This window comes from Trachypithecus francoisi, unplaced genomic scaffold (assembly GCF_009764315.1).
Source record: "Trachypithecus francoisi isolate TF-2019V2 unplaced genomic scaffold, Tfra_2.0 Lachesis_group15, whole genome shotgun sequence".
Classification (NCBI taxonomy): Eukaryota; Metazoa; Chordata; class Mammalia; order Primates; family Cercopithecidae; genus Trachypithecus; species Trachypithecus francoisi.
In genome coordinates this window covers 65,592,620-65,619,726 of record NW_022681460.1, presented here as the reverse complement: position 1 = coordinate 65,619,726, position 27,107 = coordinate 65,592,620, and the positions used below count along the sequence as shown (strand labels likewise).

General features: G+C 48.9%; 2 protein-coding genes across 3 annotated transcripts; both read left to right on the top strand.

The window, feature by feature from the left end:
* On the top strand, positions 1–3,279 carry LOC117097394. The gene is made up of 2 exons (XM_033235253.1): positions 1–181; positions 1,262–3,279. Exons 1-2 carry the CDS (start codon positions 1–3, stop codon positions 1,960–1,962), a joined length of 882 nt encoding a protein of 293 aa, XP_033091144.1. The 3' UTR covers positions 1,963–3,279.
* On the top strand, positions 1,832–27,107 carry LOC117097279 (UL16-binding protein 2). 2 transcript variants are annotated; one of them, XM_033235085.1, is made up of 7 exons: positions 1,832–1,958; positions 13,455–13,594; positions 20,162–20,292; positions 23,424–23,687; positions 24,235–24,516; positions 25,182–25,313; positions 26,597–27,107. In XM_033235085.1, exons 2-6 carry the CDS (start codon positions 13,545–13,547, stop codon positions 25,289–25,291), a joined length of 837 nt encoding a protein of 278 aa, XP_033090976.1. In that variant the 5' UTR covers positions 1,832–1,958; positions 13,455–13,544; the 3' UTR covers positions 25,292–25,313; positions 26,597–27,107. The 2 variants fall into 2 exon arrangements, with proteins under 2 accessions (XP_033090976.1, XP_033090975.1); XM_033235084.1 differs by lacking the exon at positions 13,455–13,594 and having other exon boundaries at positions 1,856–1,958.

The following is a 27,107-nucleotide window of genomic DNA, read 5'->3' as shown; positions in this document are numbered from 1 at the left end:
ATGGAGCAGGGGGCGGCGCCCGTCAGTGCTGCCCCAGGCCGGCACTGCTGGGGGACTCAGCGCAACCTCCGCAGCTGCTGGCTCGGGTGCTACGCCCCTCACTGCCCTGCCGCTCAGTGTGCGCGGCCCGCCAAGCCCGCGCCCGCCCTCGCCGGAACTCGCGCTGGCCCCCGAGCGCCGCGTGCAGCCCTGGTTCCTGCCCGCGCCTCTCCCTCCACACCTCCCCGCAAATAGAGGGAGGCGGCTCCGGCCCCAGCCAGCGCAAAGAGGGGCTCCCACGGTGCCGTGGCGGGCTGAAGGGCTCCTCAAGCGCCGCCAGAGTGGACGCCGAGGCCGAGGAGGCGCTGAGAGTGAGGGCTGCTAGCACATTGTCACCTCTCACCAGCACTTTGGGAGGGCGAGGCGGGTGGATCACAAGGTCAGGAGATGGAGACCATCCTGGCTAACACGGTGAAACCCCGTCTCTACTAAAAATACAAAAAAATAGCAGGGCGTGTTGGCGAGCGCCTGTAGTCCCAGCTACTCGGAAGGCTGAGGCGGGAGAATAGCGTGAACCCGGGAGGCCGAGCTTGCAGTGAGCCGAGATCGCGCCACTGCACTCCAGCCTGGGCAACAGAGTGAGACTCTGTCTCAAAGAAAAAACAAACAAACGAACAAAAAAACAGACTGAACATCTTTCAGTACTTCCCATCCCCACTCCACCCGGCCCCGACTCAGCCACCCCTAACCCCGCCCCGCTTTGTACCACCCAAGCACATTTTGGGAACCTGATGCAGAAAGAGTCGGGGACGCTGGAGGCGAAGGGTTGATGACGCCGTGCGGTGGTCCTAGGTGCGCGTGCCCCTTCTTTGGAGTAGCCCTGGGGTCACAAGGATTTGAAGAGAAGCCCTCCCTTCCCACTGCTCCGCTTTCCCCGAGTGCCAGGTCCCTGTGGGCAGGCCCCCTGAGCAGGTCTGGTTGGTTGCTAAAACCTGCTAGGCCCAGACATGAACCCAGTCCTGGCTGGGCAGCGGCGGCGCGGGAGCAGAAGAGTCCTGAACCTGCATTCCCAGGAGCCTGCTCTCCCCGCCCGGAAGGAGCCGGCGGGAAACTCGCGGAGGCTGGGGCGGCGTCGCGCGGAGGAGCAGGGCTCACCAAGGCTCCACCCGCCGCGGCCACTGTTCGGGTGCTAATCCGCGCTGAGGAAGATTCGCCGTCACCTAGCCGCCGCGGGCCCGGGCGGAGAGGCGCAGGGCGCCAGGCAGCCTACCATGACCGCGAGGAACGGTGCCCGGCCGGGCTGGCTATGCCTCCCGCTGCTGCGGTTCCCGCCTGCGACCGCCGCGTCACCGGGCGCTGCGCGGGTTGCTGCTGTTTTGCCTGTGGCTGCCGAGCGACCGCTTGGCCTTGCCTCCCGCGACGCCGCTGTCCGAGCTGCACGCGCAGTCCTCGGGCGTGGAGCAGCTGCCGGAGGAGTTTCGCCAGCAGCCGGACGACTCCCTGGCGGCGGATACCAGCTTCCTTCGGGCGCCGCTGGCCTTGCTGGGCTGGCGACAGTGCGGACGGCCTGCTGCTCCGAGCCACGCTGCTCCGTGGCCGTGGTGGAGTTGCCCCGGCGGACCGCGCCTCTGGCCGCCGCACTGGGCTGCTACCTCTTCAACTGCACGGCGCGCGGCGGCAACATCTGCAGGCCGAGGTCAGCGAGCCGAGGCGGGGCGGATCGCCGCAGGAAGGTGGGGGCGCGGGTGCGGGCGAGCGCGAGTCCTAGGCTCGTCCTGCGCAGCCGCGGCTGGCTCCGGGCTCCAGCCTCACATCGTGGCGTACCCGGAACCCGGCTGCTCACCCGAGGCCGCGGGCGCGTGGGCGCCGGCGGGAACCGCAGCAACTCCTCGCGCTGCGCCGCGGCTACAGCAGCTACAACCTCAGCCGCGCCCCGGACGGCGTCGCCCCGGCCACCGCACGCGCCTCGCTTCGGCTGGGTAAGCACGCGACTGTGGGGCCGGCCGAGGCCAGAGCACTCGGGTCCCGCAGCGCCCTCGCCAATGTGGAAGAGAAACACATTCGTGCTAAGTTTAGCCGCGAGCACCCAGAGGAATTTCTGACGTTGGTTTCTCTGTCTTAGGGAAGAGGAAGCCCAGTAGATTGGCAGAAGCGGGCGGGCGCGGTGAAGTGCTACTGGAATTTTTCTAGGCTTGAGGAGGAAGGCTGATCTGAGGGGATTCTTGGAAATTTGGTTTAAAAGAAGAGAAAAGTTCAGGGAAAAAAATTTATTTTAGTCTCCTGGGTTGTATAAGGCATGGTTTGTGTTAAGTCATTGCAAGAGCAAAATCTAATTAGATGCCGAGCTTCTCATAACACCCGCCCCTGTTTCTCAACATGGCTTTCCTGACTCTCCCTGTGGTGGCTTTCATCAGACAGAAATGGGATGGGAAACTAGTGCTCCCTTTTATAAAAAGTGAAAAGAAGGGACTTTATTTTCGTTGAAAATAGAAAACTTTAAACCATGTTACTTAAGGACTAAAAATGATGCTGATTCGACAGTTTGACTTTTTGTAGATGCTCTGAAGGAGAGAATCAGGACACATACAGGAGGCACAAAAATGGTAGTGGTTGGACGTGAACGTCAAGGAAGGAATAAGAGACCTTGATTGTGCCCACGTGTGGTCATGCTCCGTGTGTTTAATCATGCTCTGTTGCTGTTTCATTTATAATAGCACGAATGATATCAGCAAGATGGGGGCAGAGCTCAACCCCTTTGAAAGTGTGGATTCTCCAAAACCTGTGGATCCATTAAAAGGGTCTGGAAATCTGTGTCCATCACATCCTGCTTCCCTCCCCACCTCTACCTTAGATGAGGCTCAGAACCATTGTCAGGGGAGCAGATACCAAAGGGCCACCCTGCGACTGCTTGGCCTTGAGGCAAACACTGGGAAGGACTCCGTAGCTTTCCCGCTGAAGTGGGAGCAGGCAGCACTTTCACTTGGACCCCCACCAGCATCGCTGAGGCCCACCACGGCTGTTCCACACACATCCTCTTTGCCCAAACACAGAGGAAAATATCCCAGCAGCAAAGAAACAAAGTCTCTTCTCTGTGTTCTCACTATTCACCTAGAGGAAACTGACATTGCCAAAGAGAGCTTTCCTATAAACCCAGAGGAAACCTTTTAGAAGGAAAATAAACAAGGAAAGAATATCCCGTAGAAAAAAATTTTGAAGTTTAGATTACTGTAAGAGGCTGCGCACGGTGGCTCATAACTGTAACTCCAGCACTTTGGGAGGCCAAGGCGGGTGAATCACTTGAGGCCAGGAGTTAGAGACCAGCCTGGCCAACATGGCAAAACCCCGTGTCTACTAAAAAAAACAAACACAAAGCCTGGCATGGTGGCGCGTGCCTGTGATCTCAGCTACTCGGGAGGCTGAGGCAGGAGAATTGCTTGAACTCTGGAGGTGGAGGTTGCAGATCAGAGTACAGATCACCTCACAGCACTCCAGCCTGGGCAACAGAGGGAGACACTGTCTCAGAAACAAAAACAGAAACACTTTAGGTTACTATGAGAAGTTTCCGGGTTGTTTTTCCTCTTGCTTCCTTCGTTGCCCTTTCTTTCCCTGGGGGAGTTTGTCTAGGAGTTGTTTTGTAGGTGTTTGGGGATGAGAATAGGTGAGCATGGCGCTGGTCCCCATTTCTGGGAGAACACTGCCGTGCTCAGACTTTCTGAGGTCTCAGCAACATGGAAACAAGGAAGGTGCTTCAGGCTCCTGTAGAGGCTCCCTTGTTCTCTCTGCGTGGAGGTCAAAAGTTTTTCCCCAGTGCCCTGTGTGTCCCCTGCCCAGATGTTTAACAGGTTGAAGTTGTTTATGCTTCTCGGACTAAGTGTTTCCTTCTTGAATTGTTCCTTTTTTTTGGAAACGTTATGAGCATGTGAAAATGGCTTAGAAGAGCCGTTGGAGAGGAGCTGTGACTGGATCCATCTGAGGTGGATAAAAGCATCATGAAGAAATGGTGACAAGATAGCACGAACTTACAGCAGGACACACCGGCCCTGTTTCATGCCCACATTTGTTGACTTTGGTGTTAGGTGATGTCCTCAGTCCTTTCCATGCATGAACTCACTCTGTCCTCACAACAACACAAAGGCCTAGGTTCTGTTATGATCCCTAGTGTATACAAAGGCTTGGCAAGAGAAAGCAAACTGCCTGAGGCTCAGACAGCATGGGGGCTGTGGAGCCAGAACTCCTATGCTTTCTTCAGCAGCACCAGCAGAAGCGGAGAAAGGGACCACTGCTCTGGGACTGCGAGGGTAGAGGTAGGAAAGGCAGGAGGATGCTGGAACGAGTAGGGGATGCTGGAGAGAGGTGTCTTGCAGTGGCTGAGCCTGCCTGCTAGCGTCTGTAGAGCAGAGAGGGGTGCTTGAAGTTCTGGGGCCTGGCGTCTCCACAAACAAGTCCCTGCTCATCCTGGTGCCTGCTTGTCCTCCAGCCCAGGCTGTTGTGAGGTTCAAGAGTGGACATGCTTTGTGAGTTACTAAGGTGGCACGCATGTACATCATACTGTTCTAGGAACCTGGTTGGGTCATGCCCATGACTGGAGGGGTTGGGGGACTGGATGTCATGATAAAAAGTGAAGAACAGCAGGAGGGGAGGGAGGGAGGAGAGGTGGAAGCTGGAGGTGCTAGGATTCCAGAAGAGTGGGAATATAACCTCCAAGAGCTCAAGGACGAGAACCCTTATATTGTTTCTGCTGGATATTCAGCCTGAAGTCCAGTATCTCAGGGAAGGATTTGGGAAGTGGGTCCCTTGTGTGTTAGGGAAAATCAAAGCTGTTAGGCAGAGGTCTGCTCTCCTCTCTGCAGACCCACCTGCTGCCACCCCCAGCCTTTCTCTGTCTCCGCCAAGTGCAAAGGAAAGAGTTGACCTTCCCATTCAAAGCTAATCCCTCTGCAGGTGCCTGACCACTCTCCCTCTTCAAGGGCCTTACTTTCTCACATTTTCATCTTCTTTCTTTTGTGTTATAAACAAACAATTATGTTTGTTAAATAATAAGATAATTGGTTCGCGGTGTCAGGGAAAATAGACCTACAACTCTGACCATACACAAACAAATTCCAGATGGATTAAAGAATTAAATATTTTCTTTTAAATTAAGCCATAGATTACTCCATACATAGAAAAACTTAAAGGAAATAAACTTCCATACCTGGAAGGAAGACAGGTTTCAAATCAATTAAAGAGATCACAAAGAAAAGGATAGATTATATGCACATTTATAAAAACTTCCTATCGAGAAGCAAAAGGAATTGGAAACAACAGTCTGGGAAAATGTGACATTAAAATATTTATTCATAGAGTTTATGGGCCAGGCACAGTGGTTCACACCTGTAATCCCAGCACTTTGGGAGGCCAACACAGGCAGATCTCTCGAGGCCAGGAGTTAGAAACCAGCCTGGCCAACATGGTGAAACTCTATCTGTACTAAAAGTAGAAAAATTAGCTGGGTGTGTTGACACATGCCTGTAGTAGCTAGAGCTACTGAGGAGACTTGAGACATGAGAATTGCTTAAACCCTGGAGGTGGAGGTTACAGTAAGCTGAGACTGCACCACTGGACTCCAGTCTGGGCAACAGAGCAAGACTCTGTCCCCTCTCCCCACTCAAAAAAAAAAAAGAACTTATGAGTCAGCAAGAAAAATAAAATAAATGGACAAAGGACATGAGCAAACAGTTCCCAAAAGAGGAGGTATAGTGGATAAACATGGACAAATGTTCGACCTTAGAATCAAAGAAATGTAAATAAGGCCAGCTTTCATTTATTAACTCGGTAAAAATAGTTTTACTCATATTGACATGCATATGGACAACTTTATATACACTTCTATGCACACTGATGGTGTAAATTGGCACTTCTGTCTTGGAAACCAATTGGGAAATTTGTGGCAGAAATCATTAAAATATTCATTCATACTTCTGGAATATTTTTTAGGAAAATGATCCATGCTGAAGAGAACGTATGAGCAAAAAATGTTTATTATGGCATTATTTCTAATGGTGAAAAAAACAGTGACAAAGTAAATGTCCAGTAGTACAGATTAGGAAACTCAAGTGGCAGTTGTGAAGTTTATGTATTCACATGGGCAGTGCTAAGATATATGAAGAAATATCAATAACAGGAATATACCAATAAGTTGATGGATTAAATTCAGGATGTAAAATTATATTTATTGTAACTGGAATACACCTAGGGTTGTCTCGAGGTATAGTGGAAGGACAGAACCTTTGAGTTAGAAATATCTGGGCTGACAAATGTATCATCTGTGTGATACAGCTTAGCCTGTCTGAGCCTGGTTCCTGCATCAGTATTATGCAGATGATAATACCTACCTCAGAGATTCGTTGTGAAATGGTATCGTACCTGGTATAAGGAAATTTTAACCGCCCAATGTGTTCTCCTTGCCCACTGCCTACACAGAGCTGATTTATCAAGACAGGGTAATTGCAATAGAGAAAAAGTTTAATTCACATAAAGCTGGTTATGGATAAACCACAAGACCAGATGAGACAGTTTATCAGTCTAGGTACTGCCAACTGGGTGCTGCCAACCATCGAGGACAGTCAGGGTCTATAAAATATCTCAAGCACTGACCTTAGGTTTTATAATAGTGATGCCTAAACCATAATTTCTAATCTTTTTGCTAATTTCTTAGTTTTGCAGACAGTCCAGTTCCCCAGGCAAGAAAGGGGTTTATTTGGGGAAAGGGCTGTTACCATCTTTTTGTCTTTTTACTTTTTTTTTTTTGAGACAGGGACTCCCTTTGTTACCCAGGCAGGAGTGAATTGGCACAGTCTTGGCTCACTGTAGCTTCAAATTCCTCAGCCCCTCAAGTAACTGGGATTATAGGTGTGTGCCACCACACCAGGCTACTTTTTGTATTTTTAGTAGAGATGGGGTTTTACCATGTTGTCCAGGCTGCTCTGGAACTCCTGGGCTCAAGCAATCTGCCTACCTCAGCCTCCTAAAGTGCTGGGATTACAAACATGAATCATCACACCCGCCTCGTCTTTGTTTCAAAGTCAAACTGTAAACCAAGTTCCTCCCAAAGTTAGTTCGGCCTATGCCCAGGAATGGACAAGGACAGCTTGGAGATTAGAAGCCACATGGAGTCGGTCAGATCTCTTTCACTGTTATAATTTTCTCAGCTATAATTTTTGCAAAGGCAGTTTCAAAATCTCCCAGTAAATGGCAACTATTATAATTATTATCAGCAGCACCATAGGGAGAAGGACTAGATCAGTACATACCAAAAATCACAATAATCATACTGGGGTTGCGAATACTTTTTTTTCTAAAGTGTTGCAGTTGGAAATCCATGATGGATTTTGACTGCATGTGTCTGAGCCTCTTCCCTTAGTCTGGCCCCACTTCCGCCCCACTTCCGCACCCTGACTTCAGAGTTCTTTCCAGTTGCTCCGCCTGAGCTATACCACTCGTTCCCACACAGCACAGTGAACATCTTCCTTGTCATGGAGCCTCTGTGCACAGTAGTGTGACGTGAATGAGGCTGGTTGATATTATATTACACTTCTCTGAATACAATGCCACCTGATATGCTCACTCTAAATCGGCAGGAGTCTTATTTTACCTCTGTAGGGTGTTTAGTTTTCAAAAGAAACCAGTGTTTCCCTAGTACTTAAAATGGGTTTATTACATTTTTTTGACAAAAATTCAAAATTACGTTTATCTTATTCTTCATTAGCAAGTCACACATTTTAAAGTGGTGGCACACTCCCTTCATCTTCCTGTTGTTATTTGTTTATTTTAAGGGCTGTTTCTGGGTAGATTAGCTCTGAGTTATTTTAAGATTCATGTTATTTCAAGATTCATGCTGTTTTAAGATTGTATTATTTCAGATTCATCAGTGATCAATTTAGAAGATAGGATGATTTCACTAGGCTTAGAGTGAATGGTTCTGGGACAACTGGATGCCACATGCAGAAGAATGAGGCAGACCCCTTCCTTACAGCACACACGAAAACTAGCTCTAGATGAATGGCAGATGTCCACCTAAGACATGAAACTATGAAAGTCTCAGAAGAAAACAGCAGTTGGCAAAGGCTTCTTAAGTACTGTATGCCAGTAGTGCAAATGACAAAATAAAAGGTAGTTTAATTTCATTTCATGCAAATGTAAAACTTTTGTGCTTCCAAAAGGACTCCATTTAGAATGTAAAAAACAAACAAACAAACAAACAAAACTTACAGAATGAGAGAATATATTTGAAAATCATGTATCTGGCCAGGGACTGGTATCCTGTATATATAAAGAACTCTTGCAACTCAATATTATAAAGTGAAATAAGCCAATTTAAATATATGCAAGGAATTTGAATAGACGTTTCTCTGAAGTGAGACAGGTATACTACATGGTGGTTGCAAAAGAATAGAAAATTTTAGGCAGAAGTTTCAGATGACTAGCTAAAGGAATCTGCTGAAATATCTGCAGAGGCTGTGGGCTGTTAAGATGCTGAAAAACAGCATGTGGACCAACCTGGCTAAGAATGAGTGGACACAACATGGCCCTGGATTTAAAAAGCACATCCAGAAATTCAAGAAAACTAACTTTTTAGAAATTGATGTGAGGAGGTAAATAATTCCATAATGCAGCACAGCTCCTCCTCCTCCTGCAAAGCCAGGACCTCCAGGTGTTTCCCTTTCACCCTCTGTTCTCAGCCTCAGGCAGCTTCTCTTGCCCCCTCGTCCCCTGCAGGCAACCCCTAGGTCCCTCTGGAGACTGAAGCAGCTCAGGCCCAGAGTTCCTTCATCACTTTCTAAATATATGGTCTAATCCATATGAGACTCAGATCTGTGAAGGGCTGGATTTCCATGGGCACAGGACCTGAGGGAGCGTTCTCCTTCCACCTGGGGCTCACTTTAGAGCACAGCCATCCATGGTCAACCAGGCCTGAGTCTGCGGCTGCACCCCCTCTCCATGCGGCTCATCCCTGTGGTCACTTCATCCACGCACAACTGAGGAATCCCCAGCACATCCTTGTCTCAGTCACCATGGAGGCATCTGGAACTGTAGGCAGAAGTGGGAGGGAGGTGGGGGGCCCAGTGGCCCCTGGCTGTGGAGAACAGCTTAGCCTGGGGTGAAGACTGGGTAGAGCCTCTGAGTCCCACTCTGCCCCCAGTCACTCAGCTCATTCCTCATTGAATGAAAAAAAATAGGCACAGCCCTCTCACTCCACACAGTCTTCAAGTGGGGAAGACCTGCACCTGGTGACCATCAATCCCCAGGGTCCTGAGGCTGTGGGAAAGGGGAGGAGGCCTAGACAAAGCCGAGGGCCTGTCTCTGCTTGAGGATGTGGATATGGGATGGCAGTCACCTCTGTGACTGTGCAGGGACACAGGAGCCTAGAAGGTTCTGGCCTGATACACTAGAGCCTCTGTCCAGGAAGGGCCATGTGGAGGGTGGTCTGGAGGATAACACACATGGTGGTGGGCAGTTCTCAGACTTGGGAGTTCTTACACTTGGGTGGGAGTGTAAATTAGTTCAACCATTGTGGAAGACAGTGCAGCGATACCTCAAGGATCTGGAACCAGTAATACCGTTTGACCCAGCAATCCCATTGCTGGGTATATAGCCAAAAGATCATAAATCATTCTACTATAAAAAACGTACACAAGTATGTTTATTGCAGCACTGTTTACAATAGCAAAGACTTGGAACCAACCCGAATGCCCATCAATAATAGACTGGATAAAGAAAACGTGGCGTATATGTACCAGGCAACTATGCAGCCATAAAAAAGAATGAGTTCATGTCCTTTGCAGGGACATGAATGAAGCTGGAAACCATCATTCTCAGCAAACTAACACAAGAATAGAAAACCAAACACCGAATGTTCTCATTCATAAGTGGGAGGTCACCAGTGAGAACACATGGACACAGGAAGGAGAACATCACACACCGGGGCCTGTCAAGGGGTGGGGGTCAAGGGGAGAGAGAGCATTAGAACAAATACCTAATCATGTGGGGCTTAAAACCTAGATGACAGGTTGATAGGTGCAGTAAACCACCATGGCAAATGTATACCTATGTAACAAACCCGCACGTTCTGCACATGTATCCAAGAACTTAAAGTAAAATTAAAAAATAAAAATGAACAAATAAAATCAATTGACATGAGGCAAAAAAGTGGGTTTAACTGACACAGGCAAGAGAGAACTCTGCACTATAAGCTCTAACCCTGCCCTAGAAAAATAAACTCTAGTCATTTAAAATAATCATAAGGTGTATGATCATAATTTTATAAAAATTACACATGATTCTACTAAAACCCTAACATTAAACTGTGCATAATGGAATTTCAGATGATTTCCACCTGTTCTTTATATCCTTCTTTTTTGTTCCATTTTGAAGTGACATTTTTTGTTTATCCTCTGGAAGTCATTGCTCCCAGCCGTCCCCTTCTGCACCCACCAGTTCCTTTTCCAGGGTCTACCCAAGCCCTTTCCCTGGCCTGAAACTGTGACTTCCTTGGCACTGAAGGCACAAGAGCTGCATTCAGCCTTGGGAGAGAGGAGGACAAGAGCAGGTAGTGGAGATGGTCTCAGCATTTCAGAGGAATCTAAGAGCACCCAGTCTCCATTGCAGATGGCTGCATTTCTTCACATGTTATCTACAAGCAAGACAAACTTACCCCTTTCCTGATTGGTTTCTCACTCTTCTCAACTCCTATTTGAAAATTCATATTCTTCCACCTAATATTTCTTTCTGCCTCTTGTCTTCACAATATATTCTGATTTATTGTGCCCAGGAAACACTGGCCTCACCATGTCCTAAGTTACCATCTAAAGTGTAGTGAATAAATGGAAAACAAAGAGGCTCCTGCCCCATCACTGCCTCTCATGCATTCACTCACAGGGTAAGTACAGCCTCAGCACCAACAGTGAGCTGTGCTGTGGACACTTCTCTCAGGAAAACAGACAAAATTCCTGCTCCAGTGGGGACGGCAGGTGAACATAATGAGCAGGTGCATTGCATCGGATATAGGAAGGTGACAGATGATTCAGGTGGCGGGGAGCAAGGTAGTGGAGAGGAAGCGTAGGAGGGGAGTCCCCAGGTTCTCAATAGCCTAAACAGGAAGGACTCCCCAAAAAGTAACCTGTGTGTCCTGGCTTCATGAAGGTGAGCATTCCCGCAGGAGGCAGAGCCCATCAAATGTACTGGAGTGGTCCAGGGAAAATCCAGAAGGTGCCTTTGTAACATTTTCAAGACAACCCTAAAACAAAAGAAATACCAAAGAATGTATTCATTAAGTAGTCAGGAGCAAACAATAAATATTTATGACCTAGCAATTTTATTGCCATTTAAGAAAATATTTCACATAAATTGAAAAAGTAGTATGTTTATTTCATTCATTCTTTATTTTATTATACTTTATGTTCCAGGGTACATGTGCACAACGTGCAGATTTGTTATATATATATATACATGTGCCATGTTGGTGTGCTGCACCCATTAACTCATCATTTACATTAGGTATATCTCCTAATGCTTTCCCTCTCACCTCTTCCCATCCCACAACAGGCCCCAGTGTGTAATGTTCCCCTTACTGTGTCCAAGTGATCTCATTGTTCAGTTCCCACCTATGAGTGAGAACATGTGGTGTTTAGTTTTCTGTTCTTGCGATAGTTTGCTGAGAATGATGGTTTACAACTGCATCCATGTCCCTACAAAGACACAAACTTATCTTTTTTAATGGCTGCATAGTATTCCATGGTGTATATGTGCCACATTTTCTTAATCCAGTCTGTCATTGATGGACGTTTGGGTTGGCTCCAAGTCTTTGCTATTGTGAATAGTGCACAATAAACATACGTGTGCATGTGTCTTTATAGCAGCGTGATTTATAATCCTTTGGGTATATACCCAGTAATGGGATGGCTGGGTCAAATGGTATTTCTAGTTCTAGATCCTTGAGGAATTGCCGCACTGTCTTCCAAAATGGTTGAACTAGTTTACAGTCCCACCAACAGTGTAGAAGTGTTCCTATTTCTCCATATCCTCTCCAGCACCTGTTGTTTCCTGATTTTTTAATGATTGCTATTCTAACTGGTGTGAGATGGTATCTCATTGTGGTTTTGATTTGCATTTCTCTGATGGCTAGTGATGATGAGCATTTTTTCATGTGTCTGTTGGCTGTATGAATGTCTTCTTTTGAGAAGTGTCTGTTCATTTCCTTTGCCCACTTTTTGATGGGGTTGTTTGTTTTTTTCTGTTAAATTTGTTTGAGTTCTTTGTAGGTTCTGGTTAGCCATTTGTCAGATGAGTAGGTTAGAAAAATTTTCTCCCATTCTGTAGGTTGCCTGTTCACTCTGATGGTAGTTTCTTTTGCTGTGCAGAAGCTCTTTAGTTTAATTAGATCCCATTTGTCAATTTTGGCTTTTGTTGCCATTGCTTTTGGTGTTTTAGACATGAAGTCCTTGCCCATGCCTATGTCCTGAATGGTATTACCTAGATTTTCTTATAGGGTTTTTATGGTTTTAGGTCTAATATTTAAGTCTCTGATCCATCTTGAATTAATTTTTGCATAATGAGTAAGGACGGGATCGAGTTTCAGCTTTCTACTTATGGCTAGTCAGTTTTCCCAGCAGCATTTATTAAATAGGGAATCCTTTACCCATTTCTTGTTTTTGTCAGGTTTTTGTCAAAGATCAGATAGTTGTAGATGTGAGGTATTATTTCTGAGGGCTCTGTTCTGTTCCATTGGTCTATATCTCTGTTTTGGTACCAGTACCATGCCGTTTTGGTTACTGTAGCCTTGTAGTATAGTTTAAAGTCAGGTAGCGTGATGCCTCCAGCTTTGTTCTTTTGACTTAGGATTGTCCTGGCAATGCGGGCTCTTATTTCATTCTTAAATAAGCACAAATGTTTACTAATGGACATGAGTACCTACTGGGCACTGAACAACTTCTCAAACCTTGGAAGCAGATTGGACACAGCCACCCTCATTTCCTATTTCATATCTATTTTTTCAGGGATTCTTGTTTTTGTTTTTGTGTTTTTATCACAGCAACTGTTGAAATCACAGACTGTAAAACTACAATGTCATCTAAAGCAATGGTGCATGCATAGTCAGTCTAATGTTGAAACTATGCAATACTTTGGACCAGTGCTTCCTGTGGAGTCCAGCAGATGGCACCACTAATCTTTCAAATATTTCAATAAGCCCAGAGTGTTTGTTCCCATTGAGTTTGTGCCCTGAGCTCCTTGGCACACAGCTTGTGACATCATGGTGGATGATGGGTCAATAAAGAGTTTATTTTAGAGGGTTGGGGCAGTTCCTCCCATCCTGCAGATCAAGATGCCTTGAGGGCAAAGAGCAGAGGGGTGCTCTCTGGTGGCCCAGCAGTTCTGCCCCAGGGGAGAGATTTCTTTTCTACTACAGCGAAAACCCACAGGACTCTGCTTCATCCCAGAACCAAGGATACCAGAAAGGAAGGTCAGAGTGAGGAGGTGTCTGAGTCTTTCAGATCACACAGTGACATCACACAGTGACATCCTGCTTGATGGCTTCAGAAATCCTTCATGAGCTGGGAGACAGCCCCGGAGGTGATAGGTGAGTGGGCAGGAAGGGACAGATACAACAACTCTCGAGATGACACCCAGTTTCTCCTGTGTGTTTATGTATGTCTGTGTGTGCACATGTGTGTGTGTATGTGTGTTTGAGTGCCTGTGTGTGCATATGTATGTGTGCCTGTGTAGTGTGCATGTGTGAGACTGTGCATGCATGTCTGTGTGTATGTGTGAGACTGTATGTGCATATCTCTGTGTGACTCTGTGTGTGTGGAAGCATATGCTATATGTATATGTATGAATGGTCAATTGATTTCCTGGTTGATTTACTGTGAAGGGAGACAGGGACCCCAAGACAGGTTCCTGCCCACCCTTTCTCCCCTATCGTCCCTCCAGACATTCCTTCCTCCCTGTGGAAAGAGTCTACTCAGTAACTGAGGGTTCATTACTGCAGACTTCTCACAGCTCCCCAAAGTTCTATGATTTTGCACCCCCAAGTCTCCTCCTCATGCTTGTCCCTCTGTCGGGTGCCCTGTCTTCTCCTCCCATCTGGCCACGCTGTATTCTTCCAATTCCTACAAGAACAATCTGAAATGTCACCTCCCAAGAAGCCTCCATGCAACTCCCCAGGCGGAATGAGTCACCCCCTCTTCTGTCCTCTCATACCCCCAACCACCTCGAGGACAACACATCAGCAGCAGCAGCCACGTGGATGTTTGTTTCTGTCCCTGGATTCTAAGTTCCTGGAGGACTGGACACATCCATCACCCACGTGTAAACCCAGCACCTAGCACAGTGCCTGCCAAACGATAGGATTTAAGACACATGGCAGGAATCCAATCATCAGACTACCAAAGGGCTGCTAGAACTCAGAAAGGGATCCCCATAATTTGGGGAATTGAACAAAGGTCTTCATTTCTGTTCTTTCCAGCACCAACCTCCATGGCTCCACTCATCTCTACTCCTTCCCCCTATTAAGATTGGCAGGTCAGGAGAGGGGTAGGGGCAGGAGCAGCTACACCTGGTCTCTTCCACCACTCACGGTGGGCTGCACCCTTGGTGAGACCTGGTGAGCATGACAGCCCCTGGGCGTAGGGGACCTGGAGCCTCCGAAGCCCCACGGAGACCAGCAGGAGCTGTTCAACCACTTGCGGAGACTGCCAGAGAGTGCTTCAAAGACTTCATGGAGCTCTGGAGAAGCGGGGAGTTCAGGGCCCTCTTTTGTGAAGGATGAGAAATTTAGGCAGGATCATGTCTACAAAAGAGGCTGTCACTTTGGCTTATCAATACTTTCACTTCCTTACAGCTTCCAGAACAGAGTGCGCGCTTTACTTGTTTTTATGGATTATTGTGTCACCAAAATAAGAGTGCAGAATCACTCTAAAGATTTGAAACTTCTTCAAGATTTGACGAATGCACAACATTTGAATGCCACATGTATTTTTAGGAAGCTGTGGCTGAAGAAAGCATTTTATTGTATAGCATTCCCTAAATTACTTATATGGAATTTTAATCTACATAATGTCATACAACCATGTGAAAAGTAAAAACTAAAAAGCAATGACTTTTTGGGCCAGGAGTGGTGGCTCATGCCTGTAATCCCAGAACTTTGGGAGGCCAATGTCGGGGGATTGCTTAAGTCTAGGAGTTGGAGATCAGCCACAGCAAGCAACATGGTGAGACCCTGTCTCTACAGATTATTTTAAAAATTAACCAAGTGTAGTAGCATGTGACTGTAGTAGCAGCTCCTCAGGAGGCTAAGGTAGGAGGATCTCTGGAGCCTGGGCAACAGTGTAAGAGCCCGTCTCAAAGAAAACAACAACAACTGCAGCAGAAATAACAAAATTTAACCCCAATAAACTAAATTGGTGGAAGAATTGTGGGACCCAAAATGACCAAAGAATGCGATTTTTCACTTTTGATGAAGTAAAGGGTCTGCTGAGTATCAGTATTCCCAGAATGTTCCATCTCATGAAATATCATTTCCTCTGGTGAATCCACTCCTTAGACCAGACCAGGTCCTCTGAAAAGCAGGCGCCTACATGGGATTCACATGAGGGAATTTCATTGGTGGAAACCCTGGGAGAACCATTAGCAGGAGGCAGTTCTGACCCTGAGTGCAGGAGGGAGGGACAGGAGGTTGGGCAAGTGCATCCTACACTACAGTGAATGGTGCTGGGACAGCTGGATGGTGCATGCAGAAGAATGAAGCGGATCCCTTCCTTACAGCACACACAAAAACTAGCTCTAGAGGAATGGCAGATGTCCACCTAAGACATGAAACAATGAAAGTCTCAGAAGAAAACAGAGCAGTATTGTTGTGATCCTGGATTTGGCAAATGCTTCTTAAGCACTGTATGCCAATAGCACAAATGGCAAAATAAAAGGTAGTTTAATTTCATTTCATGCAAATGTAAAACTTTTGTGCTTCAAAAAGGACTCCATTCATAAGGTTAAAAAAAACTTATAGAATGAGAGGAAGTATTTGAAAATCGTGTATCTAGGAAGGGACTGGTATCCTGAATATATAAAGAACTCTTGCAACCCAATATTATAAAGCAAAATAACCCAACTAAATATATGCAAAGAATTCAAAAAGATGTTTCTCCAAAGTGAGGCAGGTATAATACAGTGTGCTCACAAAAGAAGAGAAAATTTTAGGCAGCAGTTTCAGGTGACTAGGAAAAGGAATCTGATGAAATATCTGCAGAGGCTGTGGGCTGATAAAATCCTAAAAGACAGAGTATGGACCAAGCTGGCTAAGAATGAGTGGACCCGACATGGCCCTGGGTTTGACCTCGGTTTCACCTAGGACCCTATTATACACTCATTAACATACTAAACACACACCCACCAGTGTCCTGGCAATTCTGAGAACACCGATATTTGGCGTAAAAATGGGTAGCACTACAGTTCTGAGAAATCTCCACCTTCTTTCAGGAATTTTCATGAATACTGTATCCCTTGGTTAAAGAAATCCAGAAAGGTGGCAGCCCCAAACCCCCTTGCACCTGCCTCTCTCTTGAGTTCTCCTGCACTCCCTTTACATGAGTGTGTACTTTTCCTTTTACAAAAAAATCTCCATCGTGTCTCTATTTTCCCACTGGTTCTAGAATTCATTTCCCCAGGCAGTGTCAAGAGCCCGACACCGGCTGGGGTCGAGGTATCATCAGAGTTTGGGGACCATCCGTTGCCCACTGACATCAGAAGAAGAATGCAAATGGCAGTGAACCCAGGAAGAGGTGCTCAGTGTCCACAGCCCTCAGGGCAATGCCAACAGCACCTACAAGGGGACGCCTTACCCTGCTGGAATGGGTGACCCCAAACACAGTGAGGGTGGATGCGGTGGCGCCTGCGTTCCTTGCAAGGTGGAGAGGAGGAGATGGAGAGTTGGTAGAGTGTAAGCGCTGTGCTTATGTCATCCCCTTCCCATTTTTCTGGCGGAGGTTTCTCTTTGTTTTCTGGCTCTACCTGCTTCTTTCGTCTCCCTTTCTCTGATTTGCCCTCCCATCGTTCATTTCCAACCATCCCAAGGTTTTCTCTGCTTCACGACGTCCATGCTCCGGGCCCTCAGCCCAGTGGAGAAACCAGGAGCCCTGGACCGCGAGCAACGGGGTCGGGGAGGAGTCAACCGGAAGCCCCTGTTGGACCCTGGGCACTCAGGACCTAGTGCGCCCCAGGCGCCCTCCCGCAGCAGCCCCAGGGCAAGGAGGATGAAGGTCATCGTGGCGGCCACTGTCGGATCCCCGGAGATCTGAGCGGGATGGGGACGTCTCCACACTGAGCCGGTGGCAAAGTCCCCGCGAGGATATAGGAGGAACCTCGTGCTCTTCACCCCACTCGGGCTCGCATTTCCTGTGTCCTCCTGCCAGGGTTCCTTGCCGCGACTGGCGAGTCCTCCCAGGTCTTCGAAAGGCCGTTTTGTCCGGAGGCTGTGGACTCGGAGGCCCGAGAGCATCGACCGGCAGCATGGCACCCACTCCGCAGTCTCCATCGGGCAGGACCCGGGTCCGGAGCTCGGGCAGAGCGGGCGTCCTGGGAGGAGCGCGCAGAACCTTGAGAGGACGCAAAAGGATGGAAATTGAAACCCTGTGTGCGAATTTTCCCCGAAAGACAACTGTGGTTGAAATCAAAAATCCCCTATAATACCCACCCTGTGACAACACCGTTGGGTAAATAGCTAGAAAAAGTGTCTCATCACTGTAGCAGACCCGCACACCGCTGCCCGGGTTCTGCATCCCCGGACCCTTGTGGCCCCAAACAGATCAGGTGAGCCCACCCTGTGACCATCCCTGGGACTCCCAGCCCCACTCTTCTGTACTACTTCACCTCCACATTTTTACCTGCTTCAGAATCGAAACCATGAAAAGTAATGTGTGAAAAGCTCCCCAGCCCTGCCTGCATCCACTCTCATTGGCCACATGCCTGGGAGGAAAGTTTATTTGATTCTTCTCATCTTTCCAGGGAGTGTTTATACATACATTTCAAACGCATATACGTACATATTCTTAATGCAGACTTGGATATTTTTGACTCTATGAACCCTGTCACCCTGTCCCTCAGGAAGCCTGTAACAGTTTCCCCTCCTACAGTGGATGTTTCACCCTCCTCTGTCCAAGTTGGGTCTTCACAATCACAGACAAGAGTGTCACCAGCATTGCTATCCCATGACATGAGACACTTTAAAGGTGCATTAATTTGCACAGCAATTCTGTGTCTGGAAATCTATTCTACACAATTGAATTGAAATTCATACAAGCACAGTTTCTGCAGCATTTCGTTTCTGTAAAAGTAACTGACTGGAGACCATCTGGATCTTCACACACAGACACTGGTTACATTTGTTGTGATGCAGTCGTTCTATGTAATGTGTGCAAAGATAAAAAGGAAAAGAATCTGTATGTGAGGATATTGGAAGATCTTCAACGTGTGCTATGTTGAGATAGAATCTGCGTTCAGTAGAGTGCCTATGGGTTTATATTTGTTTTAAAAACCAGAATTGATACATAATCACATCTCTACTGTTAGTAAGGAAAACAGTATTTCCATAACTTATTGCTAGTGTGTTTATCCGTTTTAGGAAAAATCGATATACTTGAAAAGCCATGGTGGCAGGAATTGGTCATCACTGGCCCAGATTCTACACTGCCCTACAGATGATCCTAACTGAGGTTGATAGAGGAACAGGATGGTGTGCAGTCGCATTACAGAGAGGACCCTAAAGTCAGACTGGACCAGTGGTTTGTCCTGACCTCTGCCTCTTCACCGAACCCCCACCTGGTCAGGCAGTGACCCTGAAGGGGCTGGGAAAATACTGGGAGGGCAGTGAAGATGGGGAGCTAGTGGTGGGAGCATGGTGAACATGGAGAACTCAGACCCCACACCATCTGGGGAGGAGCTGCGTGTGATGCTGGGAGCACTGGGAAGGCAGGGAGGCTGGACGCAGCACTCACTGCTCCTCCCATCTGGGACAGGATTGGGGTGGGTGATGAGAGAAGTTTCCCCAGTAACACAGTTCCTAATCCTGGCAGAATGACTCGCCCCAGTTGCACTACAGCCAAGACCCACTTGTCCCCCAGACCAGTCTAACACAAGGCATGGTAAATTCAGGAGTGAATACTACTGAGGCATCTGCCAGGGCATAGGAAACAGTAACAAGAGGATGGCTGCGCTAGTGGCTCAGACTGCCTCGCCCCACACTCTCCGATATTGAGTGTAAATTTTTAAGATAATTTTTAAAGTTGTTTAATTTTGGTGAAAATATAGAAGATAAAATTTACCATCTTGACTAATTGTTTAGTATACAATATGTTGTTTTAAACCTCTGAAACCTTGCGTGCTGTTCCTGTAATAAAACCTAGCCCGGGCCAGGCGCGGTGGCTCACGCCTGTAATCCCAGCACTTTAGGAGGCCCAGGCGGGTGGATCACCTGAAGTCAGGAATTTGAGACCAGCCTGGCCAACACGGTGAAATCGCATCTCTACCAAAAATACAAACAATTCGCCGGGCGTGTTGGAGGGCGCCTGTAATCCCAGCTACTCCGGAAGCTGAGGCCAGAGAATCCCTTGAACCCTGGAGGCGGCGGTTGCGGTGAGCCATCACGCCACTGCACTCCAGCCTGGTCAACAGGAGCGAAACTCTGTCTCTAAATAAATAAATAATAAAACCTAGCCCAGACTGTAAACACGTCCACTGGGAACTGGGGAAGTAGTAGAGGGAACGCGATCAGGCCCGTGGCTGCGCCCAGAGCGGGGTGAGTCAGGGACACCGCGGCCCAAACGGAGGAAGGGAGAGTGTCGCGGGCCCAGGCGGGGACAGGAAGACGCCGCCGCCGCTGAATATTTCTCTGCAAGTTTCGTCACCTTAAAAAAAATGCTGTGATGATTAAATGAGTCTGTCGTGGAAGGAACCGTGTCCTGGCAGGAGCCGGGTCGACACCCAGACACAAACCCGAAGGGGGCTGGGGCAAAGGGGAGGGACACCCGGAAAGGGGAGGGACGCCGGCAGGGCAGCCAACCATATTTCTAGCCGCTGTGACGACGACGGGAAACGTTGAACGCGCTCATCTATATAAGCCGGCTTTTCAACCTTGACGTGATTCATCTTTCAGGCTCCCCTTCCATCAAGTCTCTCATCCCCAGCGGTCTTGGTCCCCAATGGCAGCGGCCGCCACTACCAAGATCCTTGTGTGCCTCCTACTTTTGCTCCTGCCGTCGCTCTGGTCCCGGGCTGGGCGAGCTGGTGAGTTCTTGGATGGAGCCTAAGCGAGGCGGGGGCCAAACCTGGGGGGCTGTGAACTGCAGCGGTTTTCAGAGGAGGGGAGGCTTCGAGAAAGACAGGGGAGATTTCCCGGAACTGCGCCCCCGTTCAGTTCCGGTCGGCGGCTCCTCCCTGCCGGGTCCACTCCCCGAGGCTGCTTCTTGCCAGCGGAGAGGCGAAAAGGAGCGGGGTGGAAAGGAGGCTGGCAGGAGGTTGGAGGGGCCAGAGGGCTGCAGAGAGCGAGGTGGGGCGGGGATCCCTGGTGCAGCCTGGCAGTCCCACCCGCCCTCGGGAAGGAAAAGCCAGAGCCCCGGGAACCCGAGCTGGGGACAGGAAAGGGGTGAAGGCGATTCCACAGGGACCCGATCACAGACACATCCACTAGCCACAGGCCTGTTCTGCTGTCACCCACTCTCCACCACAAAAACCCTCCAGCACCCCCAGGGCTCCCTGCCCTTGAATTTTCCCCTGCACTTTTCCTGTAGACATTCACCTGCACCCAGGGGCTCAGCAGACACCCCCAACTCTTCCCCTCACCATCCACTGCCACCACCCAGGTCACATCCTCTTACTCCCCACCTCAACCCAGCTGGTCACCCCAGAGGTCTCCCCATCCATGAAGGGGCTCTCACCATCTCCTACACCACGTGGCACCTTCTGCCTCTTGACTGAGGACACACCACAGCAAACACACCCCAAGCTCCCCTCAGAACTTGTGCAGAGGGCATGGGAAGCACCATTCCCTCCAGAATGACCCTGGGAACTCTGGTGAATAGAGGTGCCCACTTCTGCCCTTGGGGCCCAGACCTGCCTGTTCTTCCTTCTGAAGCCTGTTCTTCCTACTGGGGAGCCAGCGTCCTAGAGAATAGTCACTGTGTAGACAGGGGTCAGCAAAGCCTTTTTAGAAAGGGAGGAAGGATGCCCTGTGATCTTTGCAGGCCTTGGGTTCTGCTCTCTGTGTCCAATCCTGTCCCTTTGTAGAGCAGCAGCAGGCAATGGCAACCTGCAAATGAGGGGGGACCAGATTTGGACCCTGTCCTAGGTTGCTGATCCCAGATGAGGGGATTACAGTGTCCCATCCCTTAGGGTGTCATCTCCAAGTAATGTCTCGGGTGTCAGTTGGAGAGTGGAAGCTGGTCCTACCTTGTCTGTGGCTTCTGGGTGGTATGGATGTGATGGGAGTGGGGGTGCCATAGTTGGGGGCTTATTTTGCCCTCCTTTGCTGCTGAGTAGCATCTATGGTCTACAGGGGCCACCAGGGACCCTCTCTAAAGCCTCAGGTATGAGCTGAGGGTGAGGGGGTGCAGCCACGTGGTGTCCTGGGGATCGGGGCCAACTGCTTATGCAGCTTCTTGGTTCTCTGTGGCCGTGCTCCTGCCCATCGCAGGAGACCCACCTGCGTCTTCTCACTGCTGTGCCTATCTTCCTAATGACCTAGAGGGTGAGGAGTCCATCTGTAATGGGCAGCTCTGAGACTGGATGGTCACTGCCCTCACATTGCTGAAGGCCCCATCTCTGCCAAGGCACAGTACTGTACAGGAGCCACTGTTTAATGTTGAGATTTCCTTGCTGTGAGTGGCATTGCCTTGCCTCTGAACATTCACATGGAATCTTTGTTGTGATTCTCCAATTAGATATTGCAACCACATGTACCTCTAGGATCTTAGGGGGCCTTGGGTCATCGGGCACTTAAGGCAGGTCCAGCCTCGCTCATCATTCATGGATTGTCTATGGCTGCTTTTGAACTACAACAGCAGAGTTGAGTAGTTACAATGGAGAATATATTCTCTGCACACCTTTACATATTTATAAAATTGCCTTTCACAGAAAACTTTAGTGGCCATAAATATCTTTGTAGAAGGCCACAAGGACCCATTGTACTTGCTGTGGGGTTAAAAGGTCCTTCCTCACTGGAAACTGGTGTCCTCTTCTAGTCATGGGTTCAGGGTCTGAGAAGTGGCTTTATTCTGCAAATTGGACAAACTATCCTTGTTTTTGAAGGACTGGTTACTTTCAGCCTCCTGGTCATCCATCATTTGTTTTATCTCTGTTTCTTGTAATTATTTAAATCCAGCAGTATCCGGGTTGGGTTTCCATCTCTTTTGGACCTTGGACCCCTTTGTTCTATGAGCCATGGGCATAACTTTGTATAACTGAGGTTCCCAGCTGGCATTGTGACTTCTCTAATCATTTCCATCATTGCACCCTCCTTGCTCCTGACAGTTGACAGCCTCCACCTGGAATCTGTAATTTCAGAATTTTTCATCCCATTACTACTGGGAGCCCATTTCAGGAAGAGCGTCTCCTACCCCCAACCCTGGCCTTCAGCAATAGGCATCCCTAAGCTTCATTCCATTCTGGTGTCTTCTCATGGGGCCTTCTTTATGTGCTGGGTAAACAGGAGTCCTCCAGGTTTCCCATGAGCACAGTGGATGGACATTGTTCTGGATTTTCACACTTAGACCCTTCTGGGTCTAAGCATGGGCACTTCTCTGATCCTGTGATCCCTCCCTCTACTACCTGCCTTAGACTTTCAGATTTTCCCTTTCTTGCTGCGTGGACCATCCCTTTGTCCAGGGTTTCAGGAAGGCATCCTCATAGCGGATGTGCACCATCACTGGGGACTTTGCCAACATGTTAAATCCTGTGACCATGATAATCAATTCTTCTTTATCCAACGGGGTTCCATCCTCACTCTGTTCCACCATGTACCAGCACCCTCAGGGGCATCCCTCACACCCTCTTCCACCTCCCACAGTCAATGCGGGCTGCTGCTGAAGATCCTCTGGCATCCAGGCCCTTCCTCCTCTAGCAGCCCTGGCACCCCTCTAGCAAGGTCATGTGTTGACCAATGTGGGCAGAGGGGCAGTGGGACATGTCTGGGGTTTCTCAGCAGGCAGAGACCTCCTCCTCTTCCTCCTCCACCTCCTCCTTGTCCTCATGCAAGGGGCCAGCACTCGCCTTAGTATTGTGGACACCACAGTTCTGGAGGGGGCACTCCTTCCTGGGGCAGCCTAGCCCGCAAAAAGCATCCTCTTATTGTCACCTTGTGAAGGAGGGCTAACTAGGGGTCTCTTTCTCCCCACCCACCCCTTACCTGCCTTTCTCCACAGACCCTCACTCTCTTTGCTATGACATCACCATCATCCCTAAATTTAGACCTGGACCATGGTGGTGTGCGGTTCAAGGCCAGGTGGATAAAGAGACTTTTCTTCAGTATGACTGTGGCAACAAGACAGTCACACCCGTCAGTCCTCTGGGGAAGAAACTAAGTGTCACAAAGACCTGGAAAGCACAGAACCCAGTACTGAGAGAGGTGGTGGACATGCTCACAGAGCAACTGCTTGACATTCAGCTGGAGAATTACACACCCAGGGGTAAGTTTCAGATGGCCCAGGACAGGAGGGAGCAGATACAGTGGTAGGTTAGAGGCATTTATAGTTTTCATGTAAAAATACAAATGGGGGCTGGGCGCGGTGGCTCATGACTACAATCCCAGCACTTTGGGAGGCTGAGGTGGGCTGATCACAAGGTCAGGAATTTGAGACCAGCCTGAAAAACATGGTGAAACCCTGTCACTACTAAAAATGCAAAAGTTAGCTGGGCATGGTGGCACACACCTGTAATCCCAGCCACTTGGGAGGCTGAGGCAGGTGGATCGTTTGAACCCAGGAAGCAGAGGCTGCAGTGAGCCGAGGTTGTGCCACTGCACTCCAGCCTGGGCAACAGAGTGAGACTTTGTCTCAAAAAAACAAAAAAACAAAACAAAAAAAAAAACAAATGGAGGGTCATCTAACCCCTTAAGAGATCTAGAGGCAAGGCCAAGATGTGGCAGAGAGAGTAAGGCCAGGAAATTGTAAGTGGAACAGGACGGGGGCTCAACATGTGTCAAGACCAGAGCTGATCTCTCTCTGACGGGGGCAGAACCCCTCACCCTGCAGGCCCGGATGTCTTGTGAGCAGAAAGCTGAAGGACACAGCAGTGGATCTTGGCAGTTCAGTTTCGATGGACAGGTCTTCCTCCTCTTTGACTCAGAGAACAGAATGTGGACAATGGTTCATCCTAGAGCCAGAAAGATGAAAGAAAAGTGGGAGAATGACAAGGATGTGACCATGTCCTTCCATTACATCTCAATGGGAGACTGCACAAGATGGCTTAAGGACTTCTTGACGGGCATGGACAGAACCCTGGAGCCAAGTGCAGGAGGTAACAGAAGAAAGAAACGGGGATCTGGAATGAGATCAGAAACGGTGATCTCGAGACACTAGTTCTTGAGTTCAGCCTCAGTCATCCCAGTGTACACGTTTATGTTAAAATGACCCCCTCATGGGGCGCTCCTCCTGGCGTGCTGGTGTGCCTGTGCTCTCCTATCCTCCTCTCCCTTCTCCCTCCTGACTCCTATTCTTCATTGCACTTGCTTCTGCTCCCCGCACTGTGGATTTCTCACCAACCTTGAAACTACAGGTGTCAGTGTGTTGTCAGACCTTTCTCCTTAGTGCTTTCTCTTTTGATAATAACTTTTCCTTTCCTTTCCCTCGTTTGATTCTGGAAATCCATCAAAACCACTTCCAACGCTAGCCCAGAGACCTTCCCCTCCGCAACTCTGGAGCATCACCTCCTTTTCCGCCACAGCAGGAGGGTGGGTGTGCTGTCACCTTGCTTCCCTCAGCAGCTGTGTGAGCTCCCTGAGGACAGGGGACACCCCCTCTCCGTTCCTACCCCAGGGCTGCCCCATAGCAGCGGGGTGGGGGGGGGCCGTGCGGGACAAAACCTCTGCCTTCCAGGATGACCTAGGGTGGCAGGAACTGAGGAGGTGTCTCCTCAGATTTTGGGCCTGGACAAGGGTTGTCACTGTTATGTTTCCATTTCAGCACCACTCACCATGTCCTCAGGCACAACCCGACTCAGGACCACGGCCACCACCCTCATCCTTTGCTGCCTCCTCATCATCCTCTGCTGCTTCATCCTAGCTGGCATCTGAGGAGAGTCCTTTAGAATGACAGGTACTGTGGGCAGAATTGGAAGTTGAACAAGGAGCAGGTGGGTGAGGAGGCAGGATGGGGAAAGAGAATTCCCAGAGTCCCACCCCTCCGTGTGGCTGGGACCTTCTCATCCTGACTTGAGACAGGTGAATGAGACCGTGTCATCTGTTGGCAATGACCTGGGCAGCTCAGCCCTGAGTACTGATGGATTCTCACCTTCAGAGTCCAGAGGGAAAAGGAGGGGCCTATACCAAGGCTCAGGGTCTGTTGAGCTTGAAAAGGTTTAGCAAGTTCGGGTGTGATTCAGAGCTCCTATTTAGGAGTTCCTATTTAGGAAGGGTGTGTGGCCTGCAGGCAGCAGGAATTCAGACATGGGCAGTCCTCTTAATTGAGTTAGGTGCTTCATGGTAGTTTTACATGAGGTGTGACAAGGGAAGGGGGATTCCATCTCTGAGGCTAAGAGAGAGACCTGGGTGTAATCCCAGGAGCAGGGGCCTGGGAGAGCCTTGGTACACCTAATGGAAAGAGTGGGAGTACAGGGCTGCCTTCCTACAGAAAGTGGCTTGGGTTCCAGGAATTAAGGTGGAAGGTAAAGCGTAGAGGCTGCTCAAGAGAAGGATATTTAAAAAGTCAGTTACATGGACCCATGGGGTTTGAGTCTGGGCCCTGAGGCAGCTCCCCTGCCATCACCCTCCTACACACCCCAGATCTTGAGCCCGCTGATAGCCCTGCCAGGAGCAGAGTAGATTCAGGGCAAGGGGGGTCTGAGGTGCTGCTGGAGTTCCACGGGCACCACTGGGCTGCACCAGGAATGGATAAGGTGGAACACGGACAGATACCTTCAGAGCTATGGGTGCTGCTCCCAGTGTGAGGAAAGGCTCAAGAAGAAGGGGAAAGAAGGATGTTTGCCTGCAGGCCAACCCAAGGCCAAGGGCACAGGAATACAGAACCCTGTCTTTGGATGTCTACCCCACTCCTCGCCATGTTTTAGGCCCTCTCATCAGATCATAGAGAGGGCCTTGAGTGAGGGCGCGGACCCATCACCACCAGCTTCAGACCTGTGGGCCCCTCCACTCCATGCCCTGTGACCAGGGGGTCAGGTGCAGGGCCTGGACTGACTCTGTGATGTGACCAAGGATGAAAGAGGTTGGTCCAACTTGCAGTCGCCAGGGTTGGGGCTCAAGGGAAAAATTGGTCCCTTAGTGCAGAGGGATCTGAGACATGGAGTGACTAGGGAAAGATTACCCTGGAAAAGTGATCCGGGTTCTCTGCCTGTTAAACCAACATTTGTGACCCTTCTGAAGGTTAAAGATGACACCGAAAAGCCCCTGTGAGCAGGGTCTCTATCAAACTCGTCCTTCTGGCTGGCGACTTGCCCACCACCTTCTGTGTATGTCCAGAGGCCTCCAGCAGATCATGATGACACCATGGACCCAATAGCTCATTCACTGCCTTGATTCTTTTTGCCAACAAATTTACCAGGAGTTATTCCTAACATATTACGCAATTTTCTCTTGGTGCTACCTGATGGAAGTTTTGCACTTAAAGTTCTGGCTGACTAAACAAGATATGTCAGCATTTTCTTTCTTCTGTTTTTGTTTGGAAAATCAAGTACTTCTTTGAATGATGATCTCTTTCTTGCAAATGATATTGTCAGTAAAACAATCATGTTAGACTTCGGACCTCCAGGGATTCTTTCCATGCCCTGAAAGAGAATTGTTTAATTATTTAATAACAAAAAATGTATATTAATGATTGTTTCTTTTAGTAATTTATTGCTCTGTACTGATATTTAAATAAAAAGTTATATTTCCC